The sequence below is a fragment of the Pseudonaja textilis genome, chromosome 2 (genome assembly GCF_049901715.1).
Source record: "Pseudonaja textilis isolate UNSWEBS1 chromosome 2, rPseTex1.2, whole genome shotgun sequence".
Lineage (NCBI taxonomy): Eukaryota > Metazoa > Chordata > Lepidosauria > Squamata > Elapidae > Pseudonaja > Pseudonaja textilis.
In genome coordinates, this window is record NC_141991.1 from 41,187,879 (window position 1) to 41,210,709 (window position 22,831).

The following is a 22,831-nucleotide window of genomic DNA, read 5'->3' on the forward strand; positions in this document are numbered from 1 at the left end:
TATATTAAATTGACTACTATAAGAAGAGACTCATGACTGATTCTTGTTTCCTACAAGGGGAAGCTGGTACACTCAGGTGAATACCATTTCAAAACAGGTCTATTGGACCATTCAGGACTCCTAATCCTAGTTACCCAACGTAATGATGATGTTGACCTTAAACCAATAAACTGAGTTTATTATTTCAGCAGCATGTAACAATAGAGCAACTGCTGACTATATTCACTTAGAAATCATGAAATCGTGAATATGTGAACCATGGTATATATATGCAACCTGAATTTAAATGAGATAATTCAAACAGCTGCTTTAAAAAAATAAAAGAATAAAAAAATGAAGTCTAAAATTCAAATCTACATGAATTTGCCAGTTTTAAATCTATTTTGGATTTCAAAATGTCCTATCTTAAAGGGTAAGGAGAAATGGACTCTTAGGTTCCTTGGGTTCTTAAGACAGCTTTGGTTTTTATGATTTTCACTTGAATGAACAATGTGATTTAGAACTAAAGTTTGATACTATTTACCTATTTGGTAACAGTGACTTCTACCTTTTGTAAATTAATCTACTGCAAACCTCTATTCTCTTATATCCCCTCCTCCAAAGCTTTCTCATTTCTTGATATACTCCTTCAATGGGAGAGGCAAAAAAAAAAAATGGCACATGAGCTGACAGATCATCAATCCTTCCTTCCCATTGGGATGAATGAAAGTAAAATGTGTCTTATAAAAAAAGAAAAAGAAACCTCCAATTTCCCATTAAGAACAGCAGGGAATAAGACATGATTGCTCATTTATCATAGTTTCTGTGTCTATTAGATTGTTCTGCCATTTATTAAAATCATTACCTTCTTTTTTGACTTTTTTCATTAATCATTAAAATGACTTTAAGAAGAACAGTTCCATCTGATTATTAAAGTTATCGTTTTATGTTGAAATCACACAATAGTAAAAATCATACGTCTTCTGTTTCATTGCTTTTAAAATTTGGAAGTTAATCTAGGGTGGAGTTTTATAAACTTCTTTAGACCTAGGTTTTTAATCACTGCTCTTCTCTCATGTAATTTATTCATACATCAATTTGAGGTCAGGGGACACAATTTTTATCGATGACCAGTTTTCTTTGGTGGGTAATGTCAAGGGGCCATAGTATCAATGTACAGAGATGGTGATCAATGAGCAACACCTTATATAAGAAAGATTATTCTAGAGTTGCTTTGGATGACCTTATAAAATTACAGTTCATCTCAACCCTGCATGTTCATTGTCACTTGAAAGGAATGAAACTGGGATTCTTGAGATACCTGTTAGCCTCTGGTACATGTCCGTATTTCCACTACACTTGTGGGGAGGGAGAATGGTACTGCATTGTGAAATTAGTCCAAGATTTAAGTAATATAATTCAGGGGCTCTGTTCTACCTGAAATAGTTGAAATATATGAATATTAAGTCATTCAACCATAGAACATTCATAATTGCCCTACTATCTAGTTAATTCTATTGATCTTGTCTTATTCACACTACAGGTCATGAAACTAAAAGTACAATGTTGATACAAAGCAATAGAAAATAGTTCTTTGTGCCTGGGAGTAATGTTCTTAAATGCTCCTATACTTATTTGTGGGCATCCAATTTAAATAGAGTATACAATTGGAGATAAGTAGGAAATTGAGTGTAAGCCTTCAGCTTTTGCTATCTACTTGATATATTGACTGGCATAATTCTGGTATGCATCTACAGATGTGATTATATCGGTTTCCTAAAAAGTGTAAGAGCTTGTGTCTGATTCAGAATAAAATTAAAAAGCAAAAAGTTGATGTCCAGCACAAAAGCTATCTGATTACATTAATGAGGACCATATCATTTAGCAACAAGGCTCCCTTTTGGAATTAAAATAGAGAATTTAGAACTGATCTATATCTACTGTTGGAACCATCACTTTTCAAAATGCTACACTGGCCACTACAGATGGTAAAGCAGCATTACATATCTGTTATACAATTACTGTTTTGCTCCCTTCCTTCTTTCTGATAGCAAACAAATATTGTTGTTGTTTTCCAAATCCTATAGGTTGCTGCCTTTATATTTCTTGGTGTTCTTCTATCCATTTACTAACAAAACCTGAACTCCTTAGTTTTCATTCTTCACTACCAAGCCTAAATTCAACCTCCCAGATTTCTGGCCACTTGGAACAGAGTATTCCCAGTAGCTATTTATGAAGTTTCTATATCTCTAGAATGCATTTCCCTGCATCAGCATTTTGTGAGAATTTTAATTGTCTCATATTTATTATAAATGTTTTTCTTATATCTTTCAGTGCTTATAATAGTAGGAAAATTGTTGAATAGAGTGATTGGAGGGTTGGTTTTTATATTGTGAATCTCATGTGAGTGAACTTCAACAATCAAGTAACACTGCAATTTTATTCATTGATGAAACTTTTTATTCTCAAGACTTCCATTAGCAATCAGTAATATTTCGTAAGTAGCATACAGTAGTCTTGGTTCTTAACAGAGCAAGAAATAACATTTTTATTTCAAAGCAATGAAAAATGGAGGTGGGAGGAGGATACTTTTTCCCCCAGTATTCTCAACCTGGTGTCTTTCAGCTGTTTTGGACTTTTAGTTCATGGCTTGGGACCTTGGGAATTGACATCTGACTTTTTGAAGAGCATCAGGCTCAGGAAGTGCTCTGTCTTTCATACCATCAAATAGCTTAATAGGACAAGTATTCTTTTCCATGTCATAAGTCAATTTACTGGAAATCCCTTTTTAATGACTAAGAAACTATCTTCTGCTGGGTATTTTCCAGATGCGTTGGACCATGACATAAGTTCTGTCTCATAAATATTCTGGCTAGGAAATATGGGAATGTAGTCCAACATCTGGAAGGCACCAGGATGGGAAAGACTGTCCTAGATAATAATATATGTCTAAGGAAGACAGTATTGAGAATGTAAACATAAAATAAACAGGCATAAATTAGGAAACAAAGATTGTATTTATAAAATTACTACCTAAATCAGGGGTCCACAACCTGTGGGCCATAGCCCCCTACCAGGATATGGCCTAATTGTCACCAGCTATGTGAGTGGCTGTCTGGTGCATGCACGTCTGCGCTGCCTCACTTGTGTGAGCATAGACGCAAGCATCGCCAGCAGTTGTGGCCATTTGCAGTCCCATTCGTGCAAGCTTCAGAGCTTGTGGCTTCATTCTCATGTTGCTGTGAGCATTGTGGGCTGTCATTGATCCACTTGCACAATCATGATTGCAGGTACTTGTGATCCCAGTGATGCAAGCCTTGTCGGCAGTTGTGATCCCACTCTGTGAGAGCATTGTTATGAGCAGTCAGGGTCCCACTCGCATGAGCCTCATTGCAGGTGCTTGTGACACCACTCATGCACATGAACCTGCCCCTCCCACAAAATCATGCCTCTTTCCCCCTACTCCAGGCCGCCAAACTGGAAAGGTTGGGGAACTCTGGTCTAAATGACATACAAAACAAACAAACCAAAAAGTGACCAAAATAGTTTACTTTTCAGGTATCATTTTGCCTTTTTGTCATTCTTGCATACAATCTTTTAGTGAAAGGTATTTGTAATGGGTGTTCCTTTATTTGAATTAGTATTGCATAGAAATTTGTTTTTGCCATAGAATGATTTTATGACCTGTAAAGTAGCTCTTGGTTTGAGTATCTAACAAAGCAGTGCAACATGAGTGTATTCAAAAAGTAAGTCTTATATTTTATGGACCACGAAGCCAACTAAATCTGTGTAGGAATTCAGCCTAGAGCACATAGATTTAAAGGTAATAAATCAGTTTTAGAATACATTTGCAAATATATTTGCAAGTATAATACTTGGAAATAAAAATCTGTGCAAGATCTGTAATATATTGTACAGCCAAAGTGAAAGCGACAAGAGTAGATAAACTATAAAGTTTCTGTATGAACTGTGTTACAATTCAAGTAATTGATATTCCAAGAGTAGCTGAAGAAAAATATGTTCAATAAAACAGAGAACTGTTTGTTCATGCATGAGGAAGCCAACATTTAAGAAGAAAAATATGTTTTATGTTCCATATTTTCAGTAGGATTCAAGTGTGATGCAACTTAATATAAAAATCAAAAGACATCACATCCATCTTCCAAGTTGTAGCTACTGTACTTGGATCAAATAATTGGTCTTAGGAGTTATAATAATATGTTGTTTTTGTCATATAGCCCAGGGTTTTTCAAATTGTTTCATGGAATTCTGAGTACTGCAAGAACTTAATGGGAATCTATGAGAAATTTAGGGCAAACATGTAAAAAGTTTGCTCAAATCTTTCCAATTTTCAATTGCTAAAACTTTGTCTCTTGATGTGAGGTGATTCAGGATATGTGTGAAAAATTCTGGTCTAGCCTATTTAATAGTTGGTTACATAGAAACCTTACATAAAAAACCTTCTTAAACAGCATTTCAGTGAAGCATGTTTTATAACAGCAGTCACCAACCGGTGGGTCGCGGCCCACTGGTGGGCCATGGAAAAATTTTGGTGGGCCGCAGAAGAAATGGCCCCAAAAGCAATTAATCCGGTCTGTGCAGTTCTCTCGCCTTCCGGCTTTTCAAGGAACCCCAGAGTCAGGTTCCTGAGATGCACATGCTAACCAGCTCCCACACACGGAGGTGGCAACAACAGTCCCCACCCCCAGTGCCCACTGTTAGCTCTCCCCATTAGTTCTCTAGTTTTGAATTGCTCCCGCCTCTCTTTCCTCCCCCCACACGCCCATGTGCAGGCAGGCAAGGAAAGGGAGATGGAGCCAGACGCAGCTCTCTGCTCTTCCAGCCCTTACTGCTTCTCCCAACATCAAAGCCTCAGAGACGGAGGCAAAGCTGCTGCAGCAGGAGCACCCTGAGTTGCCTTAGCATGCTCGGTTAAGTTAAGAATCACCTTACCCAGAGAAGGAGGTGCTGGAGGAGGGGACTTGTTGCCACCACCGCTGTGTGTGGGAGCGTGCATCTCGGGGACCTGAGCCAGGAGGCATGGGAACTGCAAGTAGGAGTGTTTGGTACTTTTTAAGATCTCCTGGAACGCGGTAGATTGGTGTTTTGTAGATCTCGGTGAAAGAGTGAGTTTTGTTTCACGCCCTTTCCTCTCCTGGTAATGCGAGAGATGCTATCTCTTGCTCTCTCTCTCTCCCCGCTCCCCCAAATAATCACTGGCTGTGGCTGGCAGCAGAGTGCCCTCAGGGACACCTTTCCTTGCCTGTCTCCAGGTGAGTCTGGAAGAGCCACCTCCCCCCACCTAGCTTTTCCTCGGCTGCAGATCTGAGCTCTCTCAATCCTCCACCTGGCATCTGAAAGGCTTTTCTGTCCCTTTGGAAGGTGCAGGTGGAGGGAGGCTTCCAGCCTAAAACTGTAGGGCAGGGAAATATCCAAACGTTGCAAAGCTACAGCACCCAACATCTTCATGTGCTATGCTAACCATGCTAGCTAACAGGCAGTTGGCTTTCTACCTTGCTGTAGTGTACACTATAAAGCCACAGAGCTAGTACTGGTCAAATGGTCATTAAAATAACATTTCATTACTATAATCTTCTGATTAAACAAGAACTGAAAAGTTTTTGCATATAGTCATAATAAGCCCTGGTATGTAACTGGACAGATGTTTACCAAGTACCATGGCTGGTCTTGCACGCTATGCTAAGTTGAAAACTCTCGAGCCATCATGGTTTATATTTTCTGTGAACCCAGTCTAAATATAAATGCTGTACCTCAGAAATTTCAAAATTCTTAAACTAAATCTAACCATAGTAGTATTTTTTTATACTACAGCTTTCATTTATAGGAGATTTATAGTAGAGTCTTTTTCTTAGTAAACTTCAAAAGCTTTGTTTCATGCAATTCCAGGCAGAACCAAGAAAAAAATATGGTTGAAACTGCTAGAAGAACCGCTCAGTGTTTATGCATAGGTAGTACTGAGTTGCCTAGGAACACTTTTTAAACATTGCATCAAAAGTGCTAAAAATTGTGGTGTTTGTATTATGTTTTAAAGCTGAATAGTATGCTTCATCTAAGAGGTATCGATGTGTATCATGCAGGCAGTGGATGGCATGCTGGTACTATTTTGGATATAACCCCTGCTGTATGTCTGAAAAAGTGTGTCTTCTAAGCTTGTGATAGATGCTGTGCCAAACAGGGTCATGTCCATCATTTTTATTCTCAGCATCAAGGTCAGACACCACAATTGGTGGGAGTGGGGAGGGAATCTTCCAAATTTGGCTTTCTTTCATCTCCATGCGGACTGTGGCCCCGAAAGTGCTCCCTGTACTCCTACTCTGAACAAATATTTCTTACCAAAGGCCCAGACATGCTTTAAGCTATTCTCTCTCTGTGTGTGGCCCCTTCCATTCAATGTTGATTCCCGATGACTGCCTGGACCAGTTCCTGCAATTTTCTCAGCAATATTGTTTGGAAGTGGCTTCCCATTGCTTCCATCCTATGGGGCCGGCGAGAGTGATTGTCTCAAAGTCACCCAGTTGGTTTTATACCTAAGGACTTAGAACTCAGTCTTCTTGTCCCAAAGGTGCTTTTATAAGAGGCAACTTGATTTTTCGGTGTTTTTTTTTTAAGACATTTCGCTTCTCATCCAAGAAACTTCTGCAGCTCTGACTAGATTGTGGGGAATGGAAGGATTTATATTCCTTGCACACAGCTGGTATACATATAAATCCTTCTATTCCCCACCATCCAGTCAGAGCTGAAGAAGTTTCTTGGATGAGAAGCGAAATGTCTTCAAAGAAAAACCCAAAAGTCCAGTTGCCTCTTGTAAAAGCACCTTTGGGACAATCATGACCTTGGATGACTGAGAATCTCCATAGATACTCACAGTCTCCTTGTTTCCAGCCTGGTGCCTTAACTTCTCTCTAAGCAAGACCTGGCCATATGTGACCCTTTGGTCCTCTGTGTTTGGCTCACGTGAGCCAAATTAGAAATCAAATGCAAATAAGTCCAGACCAGGGACAGGAGCAGAAGATGAATTAGGTACACCTCTACACAGTTGCTTGTATACTACTTCAGTCACCTGCAGCCACAGGAAGGCAATGAGAAAAGGTGTTTTTCTGCATCTGTGCAGTGCTCACCCCTCTCCTGGAGCAGCTTGAGAAGTTGAGGTCACAGAGTTTGAGGTCATCAAATCAGGTTACATTGGTTCAGCCTTCCGCAAAAATTCCAGTTTTTCATGTGGCCCCCTAAGAAAAGTAATTACTCACCCCTGCTCTAAGCTGGGTAGATTCAAGTTTTCTACACTGAAATCCATCACACTTTCCTGTTAACTCTTACCAGGCATAGTGAACAAAAATTGCTTCCTTATCCACATCAAACTCTTCCACAGTTATTTTTGTTGATGTAGTTATATACTTTGCCTATTGTACTGATATTTGGGCAGCAGATCTTTGGTTTAAAGGCTTGAACTTCACATAGAGTGAAACCTCAGGCAAGTATAAATTAAAAATATTTCTACAGTTCATTGACAATTTGCTGACCAAGATGGAAATAAATTGAATTAATACAGCTGGAAGCCTTTCTTCTAAAAACACTGGTTGGCCAACTGGCTGCCTCTGAAGAATTTTCACAGCAGAAACACAAATGTCCCTGTTTTTTCAATCCTGATCCATCAGCTGTGCCAACAATAGCTTCTCCTTAAATGTTAATTTAGAATTAATCACCCTGTTATCTCTGCGAATTAATCTGCAGAGTCATTCAGTTGTTGCTACTGAATGCCTGGTCACACTATAATGCTTCTCTCTGTAATTTCATCATGGATGAAGGCTGACTTGGCATGTATTACTGGGTTCAGAAGAGGATGTTCTCCTCTTATAAATGTATCCAGCTGGGTTTCAAGTGTGGCATCAATCAAGATTCCAGATTTGTAGTAGGGTTAACCATCTGGGAATCTCTAATGGTTCTCAAGAGAGATTATCCCACAGGTCACCAGATGTGAGACACAGTTTATTAAGCTGGATTCTAGGGAATCAGTTGAGATTGATGCTAGTAGCCTCCCTGCTACATATAGTGACTTCTCTGACTGAGCTCCTTGACTCATCTTCTGGATTGCACATAGAGTTCCTCAGGCTTATGGTTCTAGCAGACTTCAGTCTGACTAAGACTACTCAGGAGTTCATGACCACTATGGACCTGTCCTAGATCACCTAGGGCCTGACTCATGACAATGGTCACACACCTAATCTGGTTCTCTTGTTCAAGTGATAGTAAGATAATTGGGGCAACTTTCTGTGCTTTGCTGACATGGTCAGACTACTGTCTGGTAACCATGAGATTGTCTTTCACTGCACCACATTACAGAGAGGTGGGACTTTTTCAATTGCTCCACCCTGATCAACTGATGGACACAGCTGGGCTCCAAGCAAAGTGGAGATTGTTCCTGAGGGTCTGCTATATGATACAGTCAAGGTTAGTTGATACCCACTCTGGAATGGGAAGGGAGCTGGGGCTTTGGATTAGTTCATGACAGTGCAGCTTTTCTTTTCCCGTGGATCCCACAATTCCCAGAAAATGAGGAAAATGAAAAGAGTTATAAGACACTTAGAACAATGATGGCAGTCAACAAAGAGTGAACTTGACTAAACAAGGTTAGAAGTGCTATTAAGGTCTACTTTGTGATGGTAAGGATGGCAAAATGTCAGTATCTCTTCGTTATTTCAGTTGGATAGAGAGAACTCAGATTCATCTATAGGTTCACACAGAAGAAAATGCAGGCTATTTGTTGGATGAAATCGCTTGGATTCACTCTCAGTTGTACACCAGCCTTGATGCAGGTCCTATAGAAATTCACGAAGCATTGCCTTGTTCATTCTCTGGGAGGACTGTTGGGCCTGCTAAAATGGACCGGTCTTCATGACTATGTGCTTAGCCATCTGTTTATGGTGTTTAGATCCATGTCCATCCTGGTTGATAAAGGCCTCCCAGGAGATGACATTTGGTTGGATTCTGGCAATATCAAATTCTTCGAGGAGAAGGGGTTGTTCCTCTTCCTCTCAGGGAAGCCATGGTTCACATACCCCTCAAAAGCCTTCACTGACTCCAGCTGTACTTGATAACTTTGATCCAATATCCAACCTTCCCTTTTGAGGGAAGGTTGTTGAGAAGGTGGTCATGCAACAGGATGCTTCATCCATTCAAAGGATCATGGATGAAGCAGATTATTTGAACCCCTTTCAATCAGGTTTCAGATCTGCACCCATACACCTCCCATACACATGAGATTACATTAATCTAAATGTTGCTGGCCCTCAGGAAGTCTCTTAAGACTTGGAGATCAAGTGATGGTGTCAAGCCTGCTGGTCAGTTGCACTGTTAGCAATTTATTGTTTTAATTAACTGCTTTAATTGGTTTAAATGGGATTTACCTTGCTTTATTCCTAATTGTTGTTTTAATTATGTAAGCCACCCCATTCCCCCCCACCCCCGACAAGAATAGCAAGAATGTTCAAGAACAAATCTGAAAAGTGCTGGAAATGTCATCAGATACCTGGCTCATATTACCATATGTGGTGGGCTTGTGAGGATGCTAGAAAATATTGGACTAAAATTTGCATATGGTTGGAAAAAATGATAAAGACACATATAGACTTGAAACCGGAGATTTTTTAATTGGGAATCTTACCTGATACATATAATAAAAATTTGAAGTATTTGATTGTAAATGTGTTAACAGCGGCTAGGATTGTATTTGCTAAAAACTGGAAGAGTGAGAAACTTCCATCAGAGGAAGAAATTATTAAGAAAATATTGGATTGTGCTGAAATGAGTAAATTGACATTTGAAATTAGAGAACAAGAAGATAAACAATTTTATGAAGTTTGGGATCTTTTTTATCAATGGTTAGATAATAAAACACAATAATAGAATATTTAGATTTTGGATATAATTTCTTTTTTTTTTTTGATATTATTTTTATAAAACCTTATTAAGATAGATTTGGTATGATCTTATGATTTGTTGCAAAATAAATTAAGTAAATTATAGCTATCTCATTAAAGCATGAATTAATAAAATTATAGCTAAATGATTTCTCAGTAATGATACTAGGTTATACAGTTGTTGATTGATAATATGAGTTATGTAATATAACTATATTAGCGTTTAGGAAACGGATGCACAAAAGAAAGTGGTAAACCAACTGATACACTGTTTGTAAATTTACGAAGAAGGATGATGTTTTTATGTTTTGTGTCGTATGTTTTATGTGGTTTTGTTTGTTGTGAAAATAAAAAACTTTTTATAAAAAAAAATTATGTAAGCCACCCAAAGCCACTTAGGTAAGATGGGAGGTGGTATAAATAACCAACTAAATAAATCAGGTTTACTGATAAACTGTTCTTGCTATGATAGAAAAAAAGTGTCCAAGTAAAATATTATTGTTATCCTTTTCTCTTGTAGCATTTGTCTGAATGCTTTTTTTTTTAATTGTCCTTTATTGTTGGTAACCATTCTCCACTTCAGATTTTTCCAGGAATTTGCATTAAAAAAGTAAGTTGTGCTGGAGAAGCGAAGTAGCCTTTTCTAATTTAGCCCTATTTAGATGTGTTGAGATTTCATTTCCCAGAATTATTAGGCTTCAAGGGAGGCCAAGTTGGTATATATTGGCTCTTTTTCTATCCTGCCCTTAATAGAAGGCAGAACAAGAAGCATTTTAGACACTCCACAAGCCTGATATTGTTTCTGCTTTTCCTTAAGTATTAAGTGAGAACCATTAATATCTCACCAGTATTATTTGCGCACCACAGGGAATTTATAAGGCATAGCAGCTGGTGATTAACTATTACAGCAAGCTTGCTTTTTAATGGCTTTTAGCCAGCTAAATGTTGGCAACCACTTGAAAGTAATCTATCATAAATAGGAAGCATGTCCCCAGGCTCATAATTAATATTTGCAAGACACTAGAGATTCCAAAAAAGTAAAAGAGACTGAGATTTTTACTGATTTTTCCCCCAATTTTGTAGTGCTGGGGCTTTCAGAAATGTGTTGTGTTTCTAGAATGTCATGCAAATTGGGACTGAACAAGGCAGAGCCAAGCTATTTGCATTTTCAACAACTGGCAGGAAAATGGTACAGTATGCTACCCACAAGTGGAGAATAGCAAGAGAAGTACCCTTAAATGATTGTGGTCCATGTTTCTATTCTGTTCCAGAAAAATATCACACATGCAGACCATATCACATATGCAGGTTTTGGGTGCTTTTGGTAAACAGCCACTTAAAAAGCTTATTAACATTTTAAATGTTTGAGTTTAATTATAAATATAAAATTCATTCCCATGGAAGCCTTTAGATTAAGCTTTCTGGTAGCCAACGCTTGGTTTCCCAGATTCAGTGGTCCTTGCATCTGAACCTAACTCATTCCATGATTCCATCTCTGCTTTAGTTGAAAAGAGGAAAGGTCTATTCAACATTCCCCTAACATCAGGGGTGTTAATTTGAAGCTTGTGGGCCAGATTAAACCCACGGGGTACTTAGATCTGGCCCACGGAGCCACCCTGGAAATAGCAAAGGACCGGCCTGCAGTGCCTCTGCCAGCAAAAACAGAGCTCGGGAGGGCCATATGCAGCCCCCCCAAAGTGCCATTTTTGCTGGCAGAGGGTTGCAGGAGGCCGTTACAGCCGAAAATGGAGCTTAGGAGCCCATTTTTGCTGGCAGAGTACTCGGGCCATCACAGGGGCTCCCAACACAAGTGGCTCCCAACACATGCCCACTCTAGTCCCCCAAGGTCAAACACAACCCTGATGCAGCCCTCAATGAAATCGAGTTTGACATCCCTACCTAACATGATCCTGTATCAAAGTATTTGGTTCCTTGTGGCAAGGTAACAAAGGATATGCCAAGCCTTCTTTGTCTTCACTTACCCAAATACCAAGACTCAATATTCATTATGCGGGTACTCCCATAACCATTTATTTAGTGACCGTTTGAAGTTACAATGTCACAGGGGGGAGGGACTTATGACTTTTTCACACTTAGATTATTGCAGCATCTCCATAGTCATGTGATCAAAATTTGGATGCTTGGCAACTAGCATGTATTTATGACAGTTGCAGTGTCCCAGGGTCACCTTTTTGTGACCTTCTGGCAAGCAAAGTAAATGGAGGAGCCAGATTCACTTAATAACTGTGATACTAACTTAACAACTGCAGTGACCTGTCTAGCAACTGTGGCAAGAGTTGTGAAATGGAGCAAAATTTACTTATTAACCTAGTTAGCAATGGAAATTTCAGGCTCAACTGTGATCCTAAGCCAAGGACTAGCTATACTGTACTGATGTTGCATGTTTTATTATGTACAGATATTAGAATATTTATGCTGAAAGAATCAACTGCATAATTAACATGGTTGACTTCATAAAAAACAATTCTGCTATTGTTTCTGTTCTGAATCAGCATGAACAGAGTACTTACTGTTAGGGTAATGTCCTGTGGTTGGACAGCAGGAAAGAAACCCCAGGTATTTGGGCTGCTGAACAAAAAAATAACTGCTCAAACCACAGCTTTTGCACTCAACTTGAGAGGACGAAGACTTGCTGTGCTTTTTCAAGGCTGTGATTGTGTGTGCCTCTTTATGCTGAATTTGTGTTTCCCCAATTTCTTCAGGCGACCCAGTATATGAGTTTGATTTCAAAGGAAATGCAACCCGTAGCTGGCACAGAAGGTGCTTATTACCGTCGTAGAAGGTTGATGAGGCAACTTCCTCTTTATGATCAGGACCCTTCCCAATGTCGGGGCCTTTCGGAGAATGAAATCAAGCTGATGGAGGAGTTTATAAAACAATATAAAGACAATGCTCTTGGAGTCGGAGAAGTTGCACTGCTGGGTCAAGGGGGAGCTACCAAAGAGGAAGGAAAGCAATCTGATAAAAACACTCCAGCAAGTGAGGAAGCCGCTTCAACCAATGGCACATTGGGCCATCCATCAAAAGGGCAGGACTTGGTAAGTCCTCGGCACAGTGTTGCAGAGTGGAAAATGCATTTTAATAATAATAATAATAATAATAATAATAATAATAATAATAATAATAATAGGATGTAACATAGATATTCAAATATGAAATGCATAAAATACTATCAAACCTTGTTTGATTGAAAGATGGTGAATGGGGATAGATGAAAAAACTGCAAGTAGCTTTAGGGAGTACAGAACCTATGTGGAGTTACAAAATTAATCATGTAATTGCACCCAAAGTTTAAGCCTAATAATTAGTTCACAAACATAATAGCCATGAACAATGACAACAATAATGCTGCCAATACAAATGGTAAAAATCCAGCAGCAGAAGTATTAGACATGAAGTAACTGTCAGAAGAAGTGCTGAATTAAACAAAGCAAAAATATGACAGTGTTCTGCCTTGGAAAGACATTCTATGAAATCCCTTCCTGGCATGGAGCTGAGTTATTTGGAAGACTGCCTCTTCCACTCAGGCTTGGCAGAAGAGGTATGTTGTGGGTCTTTTTCTACCTGAACCCACCCTATGGAACATCAACCCCCCACTCCTCCTGGGTGAGATTGGCCTCATTCCTGTTAAACTTCCTGAACTCCCTCAAAACTTCCTGAACTCCCTCAAAACTGTGCTGTGTTAATATGCCAGGGAATCTTAAGGAATGGTGAGATGATGAGATGGCTCCAATGTTTGTAATATCTAATGCTTTCTCCTAGCCTTCTAATCCTAATATTAATATTTTTAATCATAGACATTTTATATTGCTATTTTATTGATATTGTACCCACTTAGAATCACATTTTGGGCAGCTGTGTAAATTAGAATGATGTTTGATGGATAAATAGATTAGATTGATGGAAAATAAATAGATGGATGGATGGATGGATGGATGGATGGATGGATGGATGGACGGACGGACAGACATCCCTGAAGCATTTTAATAGATGAAAATCAGACAGAGATCATCTGAACTGCTTTGATCAAAGTGTTGATGTTAAAATTATAATCGGCAACCTGTATAGGTACTACTTTCAAAATAGCCAGTTTCAAAAACAGCAGTGTAGAAGAGGATTCTTTTTTCCCTTGTAATTTAAATCAGTGCTTCAACCTCAGCAGCTTTAGGATATTTGGACTTCCATCTCCCAGAATTCTCCTAACATGATTTAAAAACCATGAGCAGAGACAGTAAATAGGAAAGTCGTGATTGTAATCTGCTGCATAGGTTTTGGCAATACTTCCCCAGAGCACAAAGAGATGTTTTTGCTTGTTGGTTGGTTTAGAGAAACATATTTTTCTTAGTCTACATTATATGTTGTTATAGAAGCAGTTCAGTCTAAGAAAGGCTGTGTCACCCCAGGAAATAAAAATGTACTTGTGACAGAGGCTTTTATTAAAGGTATTTATGAATACCATCATGGCCTGATGAAATAATTTTGACTACAAGATCATCCCTCAAGTAAATATGTGTTTGTGGTGTTTATTTTCTGGGAGATTTAAAACTTTACTTACTATTCTATAAGCACCAGTGGAAAGCCTAACTTCATTTAAAAAAATAATTGTACAGCTAAATCCTTCCACTGAAGTGTTTTTTGCATTCTAAGAAAACAACATTAAGCATTTTGAGACTTGTTTCATGCATTCATTTAGACTTTTAAGGCTGTAGTTATTTTTATTGACGTTCATTTCATCTTTCTTACTATATCAAAGTATACTCTGATTCATAATTTCCAGCACATTTCTACAAGGATCCGTATATTTTTGTAATTATTTAAATATTTTGAGATTCTTAGTAGAAAACATCATAGTATTAAATTTTCCATTATTTTCTTAATCTTTACACTTCTCATTCTGATACTCTTTATCTATCAGAACAATGTTGGAATTTTGTGAAAGGTGCCAAAATTTTATAGGACAAAGTTCTGTTATTGCTGAACAGTCACTGTCTAAAGCTACAGACAACATAGTTCTTGTTTTTGATGAAATGGACTTTACATTCCAAAACATCCTTAATGAAGCCCTTGCTATCTTCTGGATTTTAACCCCAGTGCAGGAGATCGCATAAATTCTGCAGAGTGTCTTGTTTTTCTGATAGAAGAGGAATTTCATCTTTCTTACTATATCAAAGTATCATCTGAATCATAATTTCCAGCACATTTCTACAAGGATCCATATATTTTTGCTTGAACTAAGAGCTGAATGTTCTAATTCATTTGTTTAAAACATTTGTATAGCCACTTATTTTATAATCAACTCTGGGCAGTTCCTAGTCAAAAATCTATGGGTTATGTACTGCATGAAAATAACAAGTAATTATTGTTGCTGAAGGAGCAAAACAGACTGGGTTCCCAAAGAGAGGGATGGTATCCTACTAATGATTCAATTTTAAGCAACCCCAAATTCTTAGCTTTCTAGTTTGGCCAAAGCAACTCTTTTTCTGCCCTGCTCCAATACAATAATGTGGAAGATAAAAGTAAAGCCTCCTTCAATTTGAGCTCAACTCTTGATGACTTTATTAGTGTAACGTTCTTGGCAACAGTACAAAAGCGTTTAGCTATTCTTGTTCCAAGATGTTTTTTCAACTCCCCAGTCTAGCCTGCAAGTCTGGACTTGATAATTGTTTGCCAATCTCCTCTACATTTCCAATAATTGTTAGAGCATAAGTTGAGGTAAAAGCTTGCTTCTAAGCTGTTTATTTATTTGTTCATACGTACATACATTCCAGGCATACTTAAAAAGATTTATATTCTGTCTATCAAATGCTTTAAGGATTACTCAGTGCAGCTTTCCAGTATTTAAAATAATAACCCAAATTGAAATGTATAAAAGACAAAGCAAAATTAACAAAAAATACACTTACACAGAAATTGCTTATGCGAATTATAAAACAGTCAGAAGCAGCATATTATATTTTCTAACAGTTATACTGCCTGTGAAGGAAAGTCACTCATTAGCAGAAAAGCCATTGGTGTAAACGTGGCGGCCTACGTCAAGGAGGTTCAACTTTGAATGCCAATGCTGAGAAGCCTGTTCCAAGTAGGGACACTAAAATGCTCTTTTCTTGTATTAAACACATGATAAGCCCAAGTGAAGGACTTTCCATCAATTTTTAGGGAGCATAGAAGTTGATATAAGAGGAGACAGTTCCTGAAGCTTCCTGTAGATAATCTGAACTACTTGGGATGATTTCATTATCTATCTGTCTGTCTGTCTGTCTGTCTATCTATCTATCTATTGTATATAGCCATCCTAGTAAAAGTGACTCCAGGCAATGTACAAGAATAAAAGCAATACAATCCTCTAATATATTCCCATCCATCTGAAAACAACAATCAAACCAACCACTCAGCCCCATATCACCCTGGGATCCTCAGGCCCATTAGCAAAACTATAATATGTTTTCAGAGTTTCAAAAGAGCTTAAAGTGGGGGCCAATCTTACATCAGGTATGATGTTCCACGGGGAGGGAGCCATCATGGAGAAGGCCCTTCTTGGTCCTACCAGATGGACCTCCTTAAGAGGGGGAATCAATAATATAACCTGCCTCCCCACTCTGAGGGGTCAGGTAGATAAGATGCTTCTTCAAATAACCTGGCCCCAAGCCATTTCGCTTTAAGGTGACAAACAGCTTCCATGTAGGGTGCATTGTGGGGTATGCCAAGAACCTTAAATCAGTGTACAATCAGTTGGATATTAAACTATCTTGATTCAGTTGTTTGGCAAAAACATGAAGTTTAATCGTTATTGTCCTGAAAAAATAGTATATTCAGTACTAAACAACTAACTGGTGTTGCTTTCTACTCCAGTGCATTTTTGAAGCCAGAAGCCATCCAGTAAAAAGTAACTGTAAAAATGTCAGCATTTGCTTAACCACAATGTCTTAAATTTTCCTGGCATAACAAAGTAAATCCTAATTCCAGATCTTGAAATCATAGGTTGTACTTCTCTATGTGTCTCTTAAAAAACAAAACAAAACATAGTCTTCCATAGTCTTTAATATTGAAGCTTTGAAGTATTTCTTAGTCAATCAGGTTAAGCCTATTTGATAACATTACAGGACATTCAAGTATTTCCTGTCTAATGTGACAAAAAGGTAATTGAAGGGGCTCCAGCAATTGCCTATTTTGGGGAAATTATGACCTGAATTATGATGCTCCATATTTATAGTGCTTTGTAAATGGAATATTGTCTGTCTGTTTGTCTGTCTGTCTCTCTCTCTCTCTCTCTCTCATATCATTCTGTTATTGTACTTTCCCCTTTTCTTGTATTCAGAAGAAGAATTTACTGGAAAATATTAGTGGGACTCTGGGGATAAAGCTCAGAGGTGAGCACATGGAGTCTGGGACTCTGAGCTATGCGCCTCTACATGATTCCATTAATCTTCTTGGAATGTGGATCTTGATTTAACACTGCAAGGAGATAAAATGCCCAAATAACTTTTATGTCTCTTGTCACCATCTGCTCACTGACTGGATAAATCTTTCTAATTTATTTTAAAGTTTTAGTAGTAATGATACAAATCATTACTAGAAGACTTGCTTTGGATTGCAGGCTTCTAATGGATTAAAGGAGAGATGTGTATTGGCCACCCTGGTATTTTCCTGGAGAAATTTACTCTGGCCTTTAACAACAAAAAGAACAACAAATTGACTGAGACATTCCATCATGGACCAAGTTTAACTTCCTATGAAAAAGGGATGTTGTGGGTAGAAGGTTTTTCTGAGGAAAATATTTTCATTTCTCCTGAAACAAAATGAAAGTCTTGTCAGTATTGACTAAGGAGTTGGCATTTGGAGAAAACAGTACAACCTTTCTGTACAATTTTGATCCAAGCTTAGACTTGATGTTTGGCTAGGAAGGAAGTATTTGTTCTTCACAATATCTGATCTAGTCTCTTCTTTAACAATCGTGCTTTTTCATTCTCAGTTCCAAAGCAAAATTGTTTAATTGTATGAAAAGATTTAAAATATGTGAGGCCTTATGGGAAATTTAGATTGGGCCTAGGTAAAAAAAAATGTGAGTGAAATGTAGATCAAGGAGTGGATAATTTGTGGTCCTTAATCTAATTTCATGCAGCTGTTTCCAAAAGCTGATTCAGCCAGTCCATTCTGACATTGGAGAACAGCAGGAGCAGGCATGAGAAGCAATGGTGGGATTCAATTTTTTTTACTACCGGTTCTGTGGGCGTGGCTTGGTAGGTGTGGCAGGGGAAGGATACTGTATAATCTCCAGACAGAGGTGGTGTTTGCCGGTTCTCAAAATTTTCCAGTACCAGTTCTCCAGAACTGGTCAGAACCTGCTGAATACCATCTCTGATGAGATGGCAATGTCAGGATGGAGGATGAGGGAGAAAAGTAGTAGAGAGAAAATGGAAGAGCTATGAAGTCCTGCCGCTAAATTTGCCTGCCATAACTATTGTAAACTTTAACAGATAATCAGAGTTGGAAGGGACCTTATAGGTCATCTAATCCACCCCCCCCAAGGGGGAGACCCTACACCATTTCTGACAAATGGCAGTCCAATCTCTTCTTGAAGGTCTCAAGTGATGGTGCTCCCACAACTTCCAAGGGCAAGCTATTCAATTGGTTGATTGTTCTCACTGTCAGAAAGTTTCTCCTTATTTCCAGGTTAAATGTCTCCTTGTTCAGTTTCCATCCATTATTCCTTGTCTGGCTTACAGGCACTTTAGAAAATAGTTTGACCCCTTCCTCTCTGTGGTAGCCCTCAAATATTAGAAGACTGCTATCATGGCTCCCCTGGTCCTTCTCTTCACTAGACTAGCCAAGCCCAGTTCCTGTAACCGTTCTTCATATGCCTTAGTCCCCTAACCATCCTGGTTGCTCTTCTCTGTACTTTTTCTAGAGTCTCAACATCTTTTTTATAATGTGGTGAACAAAACTGGATGCAGTACTCTGTATGATTGTTTTGCTTCCAAAGATATATTTATCTGTGCTGAAAGATGGCCTTGGTATGCAAATTACTCTGTAGCTCAATGTTTCTCAAACATATTAACATTAAGACTTGTGGACTTCAACTCCCAGAATTCCCCCCACCAGCATGACTGGCTAGGGAATTCTGGGAGTTGAAGTCCAAACATCTTAAAGTTGATAAAGTTAAGAAACTTCAGGGAAATTGGGGTACTGAACTTCAAATGCATCTCTAGGCTGTCATAGAAGAGTTGTCTACAACAGTCTACGGTTTTAGATTACCAAGACAAAGTGCCTGAAAAATGCACCTATGAAGTAAAAACTAGGGTGCATTGTATAAGCCCCATCCAAAAGGAAATAAAATCACATATTTCATTTCTCTATGACTTAATACCAATAAATAATTCTGAATCATTTAATAGGAAGAAAGGTGGAAATCCTAGTAATAAATAGGGGATTTTTAAAAAGAACTTTGACAGTGTCATGAATCGTATTTTGATAGAACAACAGATTGTTTACAATCTGTACAAGGAAATATGCATGTATATGTGTGTATAGATCTATGTATTTATTTATGTATGTAAGAAATTGGCATGTGGCTCACTTCAGTTAGTATCTGGCATGTATGGTTTACAAAAATCCTAAATCAACGTATAGGAAGCCAATAGAATAAAATTATTGTTACTTCTGGTATTGGAAGAAATGTGAACCTCTTGCCAACTGCTAGGTTTTTCTCAGGCTTTTTCTATAGTTACTATATGTTTTAATACCATTCATTATGCTGCTCTAAAGTAGCGATCCATTTAGATTTCTTTATTGCTAAATCTAATATTAACAGAGACAATTTCACGACTATTTTGTTTTTACTTAGGAGATTCATTTCTGAACATCAGAAGCATATGTTTTTGCAATGCATCACAGAATGTTTCCACAAAAATGACTAAAGGGAGAAGTCCGTCTCACTGGATGGATACTTTTGTTTCACTTGGGTGTAAAAGGCAAAAAAATATATGACACCATTGACTTCTAAGCATGGGGCAGGCCAACATGCTGTCATCTACTGTGGGAATCTCTCAAAATATACTGTGTATAACAGGAAAAATCTCTAGCCCTTCACATGCTGCTGAATTATCACTTCAAGCAGCCTCTGCCATTAGCTATGCCTGTTGAGGATGCTGGGGATTATATCAATATTGAAAATTTTCAAGTACAATGTCTGCACTGCTGCTGATCACCTTTTAATACCACTGAGTGCCTAGCAACCGATGACAGGTTTATACATTAAACTGACATATTCAACACATTCATATATTGAGGCTTGCTTGTGGATGTTCCATTTTGGATGCCTTAAATATATTCAACTCTAAAAGTTAACTAGAACATTTCCTGAATATATTAATTCAGCAGAGGCCTAATTCAGCAGAGTTCTTTTTGTTTTAAATTATTCTGTTTGCTTCACCATTTTCTATATCAGGCTACTTTTTTAATGATATATGGTAGCTTTTTTTTTTTTGTTGGGCAACCTTATAATATGCTACACATACATATATCAATGGGAAATCCCTGGAGAAGAGCAAAAGGTCATATGTTTGGCTGTAAGCTGATTGAGAGAAATTCATTATTATGTAACTTTGATTTCCTTCCTAGTGTTGTGACTTCTGTAAGCAGGTGTTACCTGCTGAGCTTCCGGTAGTGTATGCAGATCGAGCCGGCTACAATCACCAGTGGCATCCAGCATGCTTTAGGTGTTCTAAGTGCTCTGAACCACTTGTTGACTTGATCTACTTCTGGAACAATGGAGCCATCTGGTGTGGACGGCATTACTGTGACAGCATAAGGCCACGCTGCGCAGCTTGTGATGAGGTATGATTACTCTGAAAATGGGTATTCTTTTCTAGTCTGTGTTGGATGCAATTGTGAGATGGTCTAAACAGATGAAAGGAGTTAGACATTTATTCAATATCTTTCCTCTCTTTTTCCCTTTTAAGCAGAACCTATGTTGACTTGCCAAAAAGGTATAAAAAGTGTGCAGAGTGCTTTTATATAGGGTAATCAGTGGGATGATCTTTTATTCATTTATTCTGGATTTTTTTAAATTACAAGTGAATTTTCCACTGCATATTTATTTTATACCATGATGTGAAATACATATATTTTGCTTGAATTTATGCTTAAAAAGTCTAAAACAGACTTCATTTTTACAAGAAAGGAAGGTGGAGAAACTTTATAATCTGTTGCCATTCAGAAATAAGCTTATTTCTGCCATTCCATGCCATTTGACTTCTATTCCCTGTCTTATCCTATTTCTAAAAGAACTGCTCTAAGCTTGTGATAGAATTAGCTTACTTCTCTTTCCCTGTTCCCTTAATATGTGCACATAGGCTATTTAGTTTGTATTGATCTTACTAAAACCATTCCCGGGATAAATATTTTATTCCTTCCAAATTGGTCCCTTGAGCCTGATATTAAGTAGATATACAGTTGAATGTTTTACAGCAATATATTTCCAATAAGCATTCTTGAACCTCTCAGATCTGTCATCATAAATGTTATTCAGCATATAAACACATCCTTCAGAAAACCGTCCCAGCTGAGTTTATAGTTCTTCCATCTCTGTGTTTCTTTTTTAAACAATTTATCAAAATCTAGACTTGCAAATAGGGCTTGGTTTCTCATTCTATGGAAATCTCTGAGGATTCTTGCTTTTCTATAAAGGAATAGCCATCCGGAATCCAAGCTTAATTTTTGCCACAGCTCACAATCATGGTGCATATTTTCAAAGCCAGAATTATATGAAGTAAAGTGGGATATGGGAAATAAGCAAAAATAAACAAATCTTTCATGTTACTCAATAAATGCTAAATTCCACAGGCTAGATTGTGGGGAATATTTAAAAAAAAAACTAGTTACAAAAAGATAAATACAATTAATTCAAATTTTAAAAATATCCTTTCTGCATCCCATTTCCTCTCTCTGCCAGTTGACCCATTATAGAGTTGAAAGGATCTTGGAAATCAAATAAATATCTGCTCAGTATAATAAGTAGTCCTTGGCTATGTTTGTTTATTGTTGTTTTTTCTCACAGCAGCTGATAAGATGGTTCTTTTTTGTTTGGACATAATATCCTTTTTTGACACCTATGTAGCATATATGCATGAGACTAGCCAATTTTTGTACATGTTAACCATTGCACTGTGATAGTTAGGATTGAATAATGTTTAGTGTTAACCATGATCAGAGAGATTTGGCTATGTTCTTACTATGCTATAAAGCTCACTAACAGCTTCAACTCCTTCCTAGGTTTCTATAGGAAGAACAATATACAACATTCTGAGCTTCCTGAATTATGATACAGTAGCTGCTATTTCAAAAAGGGAACTCTGTGTAGTGAGCGTGGACTATTGTTAAGAGAAGGAAATAGAATTTAGAGAAGGCATAAAATACATAGAGGCTAGTGTTCTGTCTTTAACTTGCTAGCTGAATATAAAGACAGTTAGATAAACTCTATAAAGGCTTCCATACAAAGTTTCTTTATTGGATTGTAATAGGCATCCTCAAGGTATAACTCACAGTTATGTTGAAATTCATCTAATGTCCAATCTTTGCATAGTCATCTTCATAGTGTGAAAATATAGTTATCTTCATCCCATAACGATGGAGCAAAAGGAAAGACACCAGCACAATGCTGGGGTCCAAGCAAGAATAAAGGAAACTCCCTAAACCCAACCAAGGGTCAATTCAGTGACCAATCAGGATTACGGATGTGACCACATGACATGAACTACATTTCCCATGAGGCATTCCCTTAAGGGAACAGCTCCCAATTCCCAATTAACTATATACTGTCTGAACAGCACAGCACAACATAACATAAATTACTTAAGGAATTCCTGCTTCAGGTACATATTGTATAAAGAACACAA

General features: G+C 37.9%; 1 protein-coding gene across 1 annotated transcript in view; it reads left to right on the top strand.

Moving 5' to 3' along the window:
- The window catches only part of LMCD1 (LIM and cysteine rich domains 1), a 68,367-nt gene that overhangs the window by 41,344 nt on the left and 4,192 nt on the right, over window positions 1-22,831 (top strand). Inside the window, exons 4-5 of the mRNA XM_026722647.2 lie at window positions 12,641-12,976; window positions 20,556-20,771. Of these exons, the coding sequence (XP_026578432.2) occupies window positions 12,641-12,976; window positions 20,556-20,771 (552 nt within the window). The remainder of the gene's footprint in view (window positions 1-12,640; window positions 12,977-20,555; window positions 20,772-22,831) is intronic.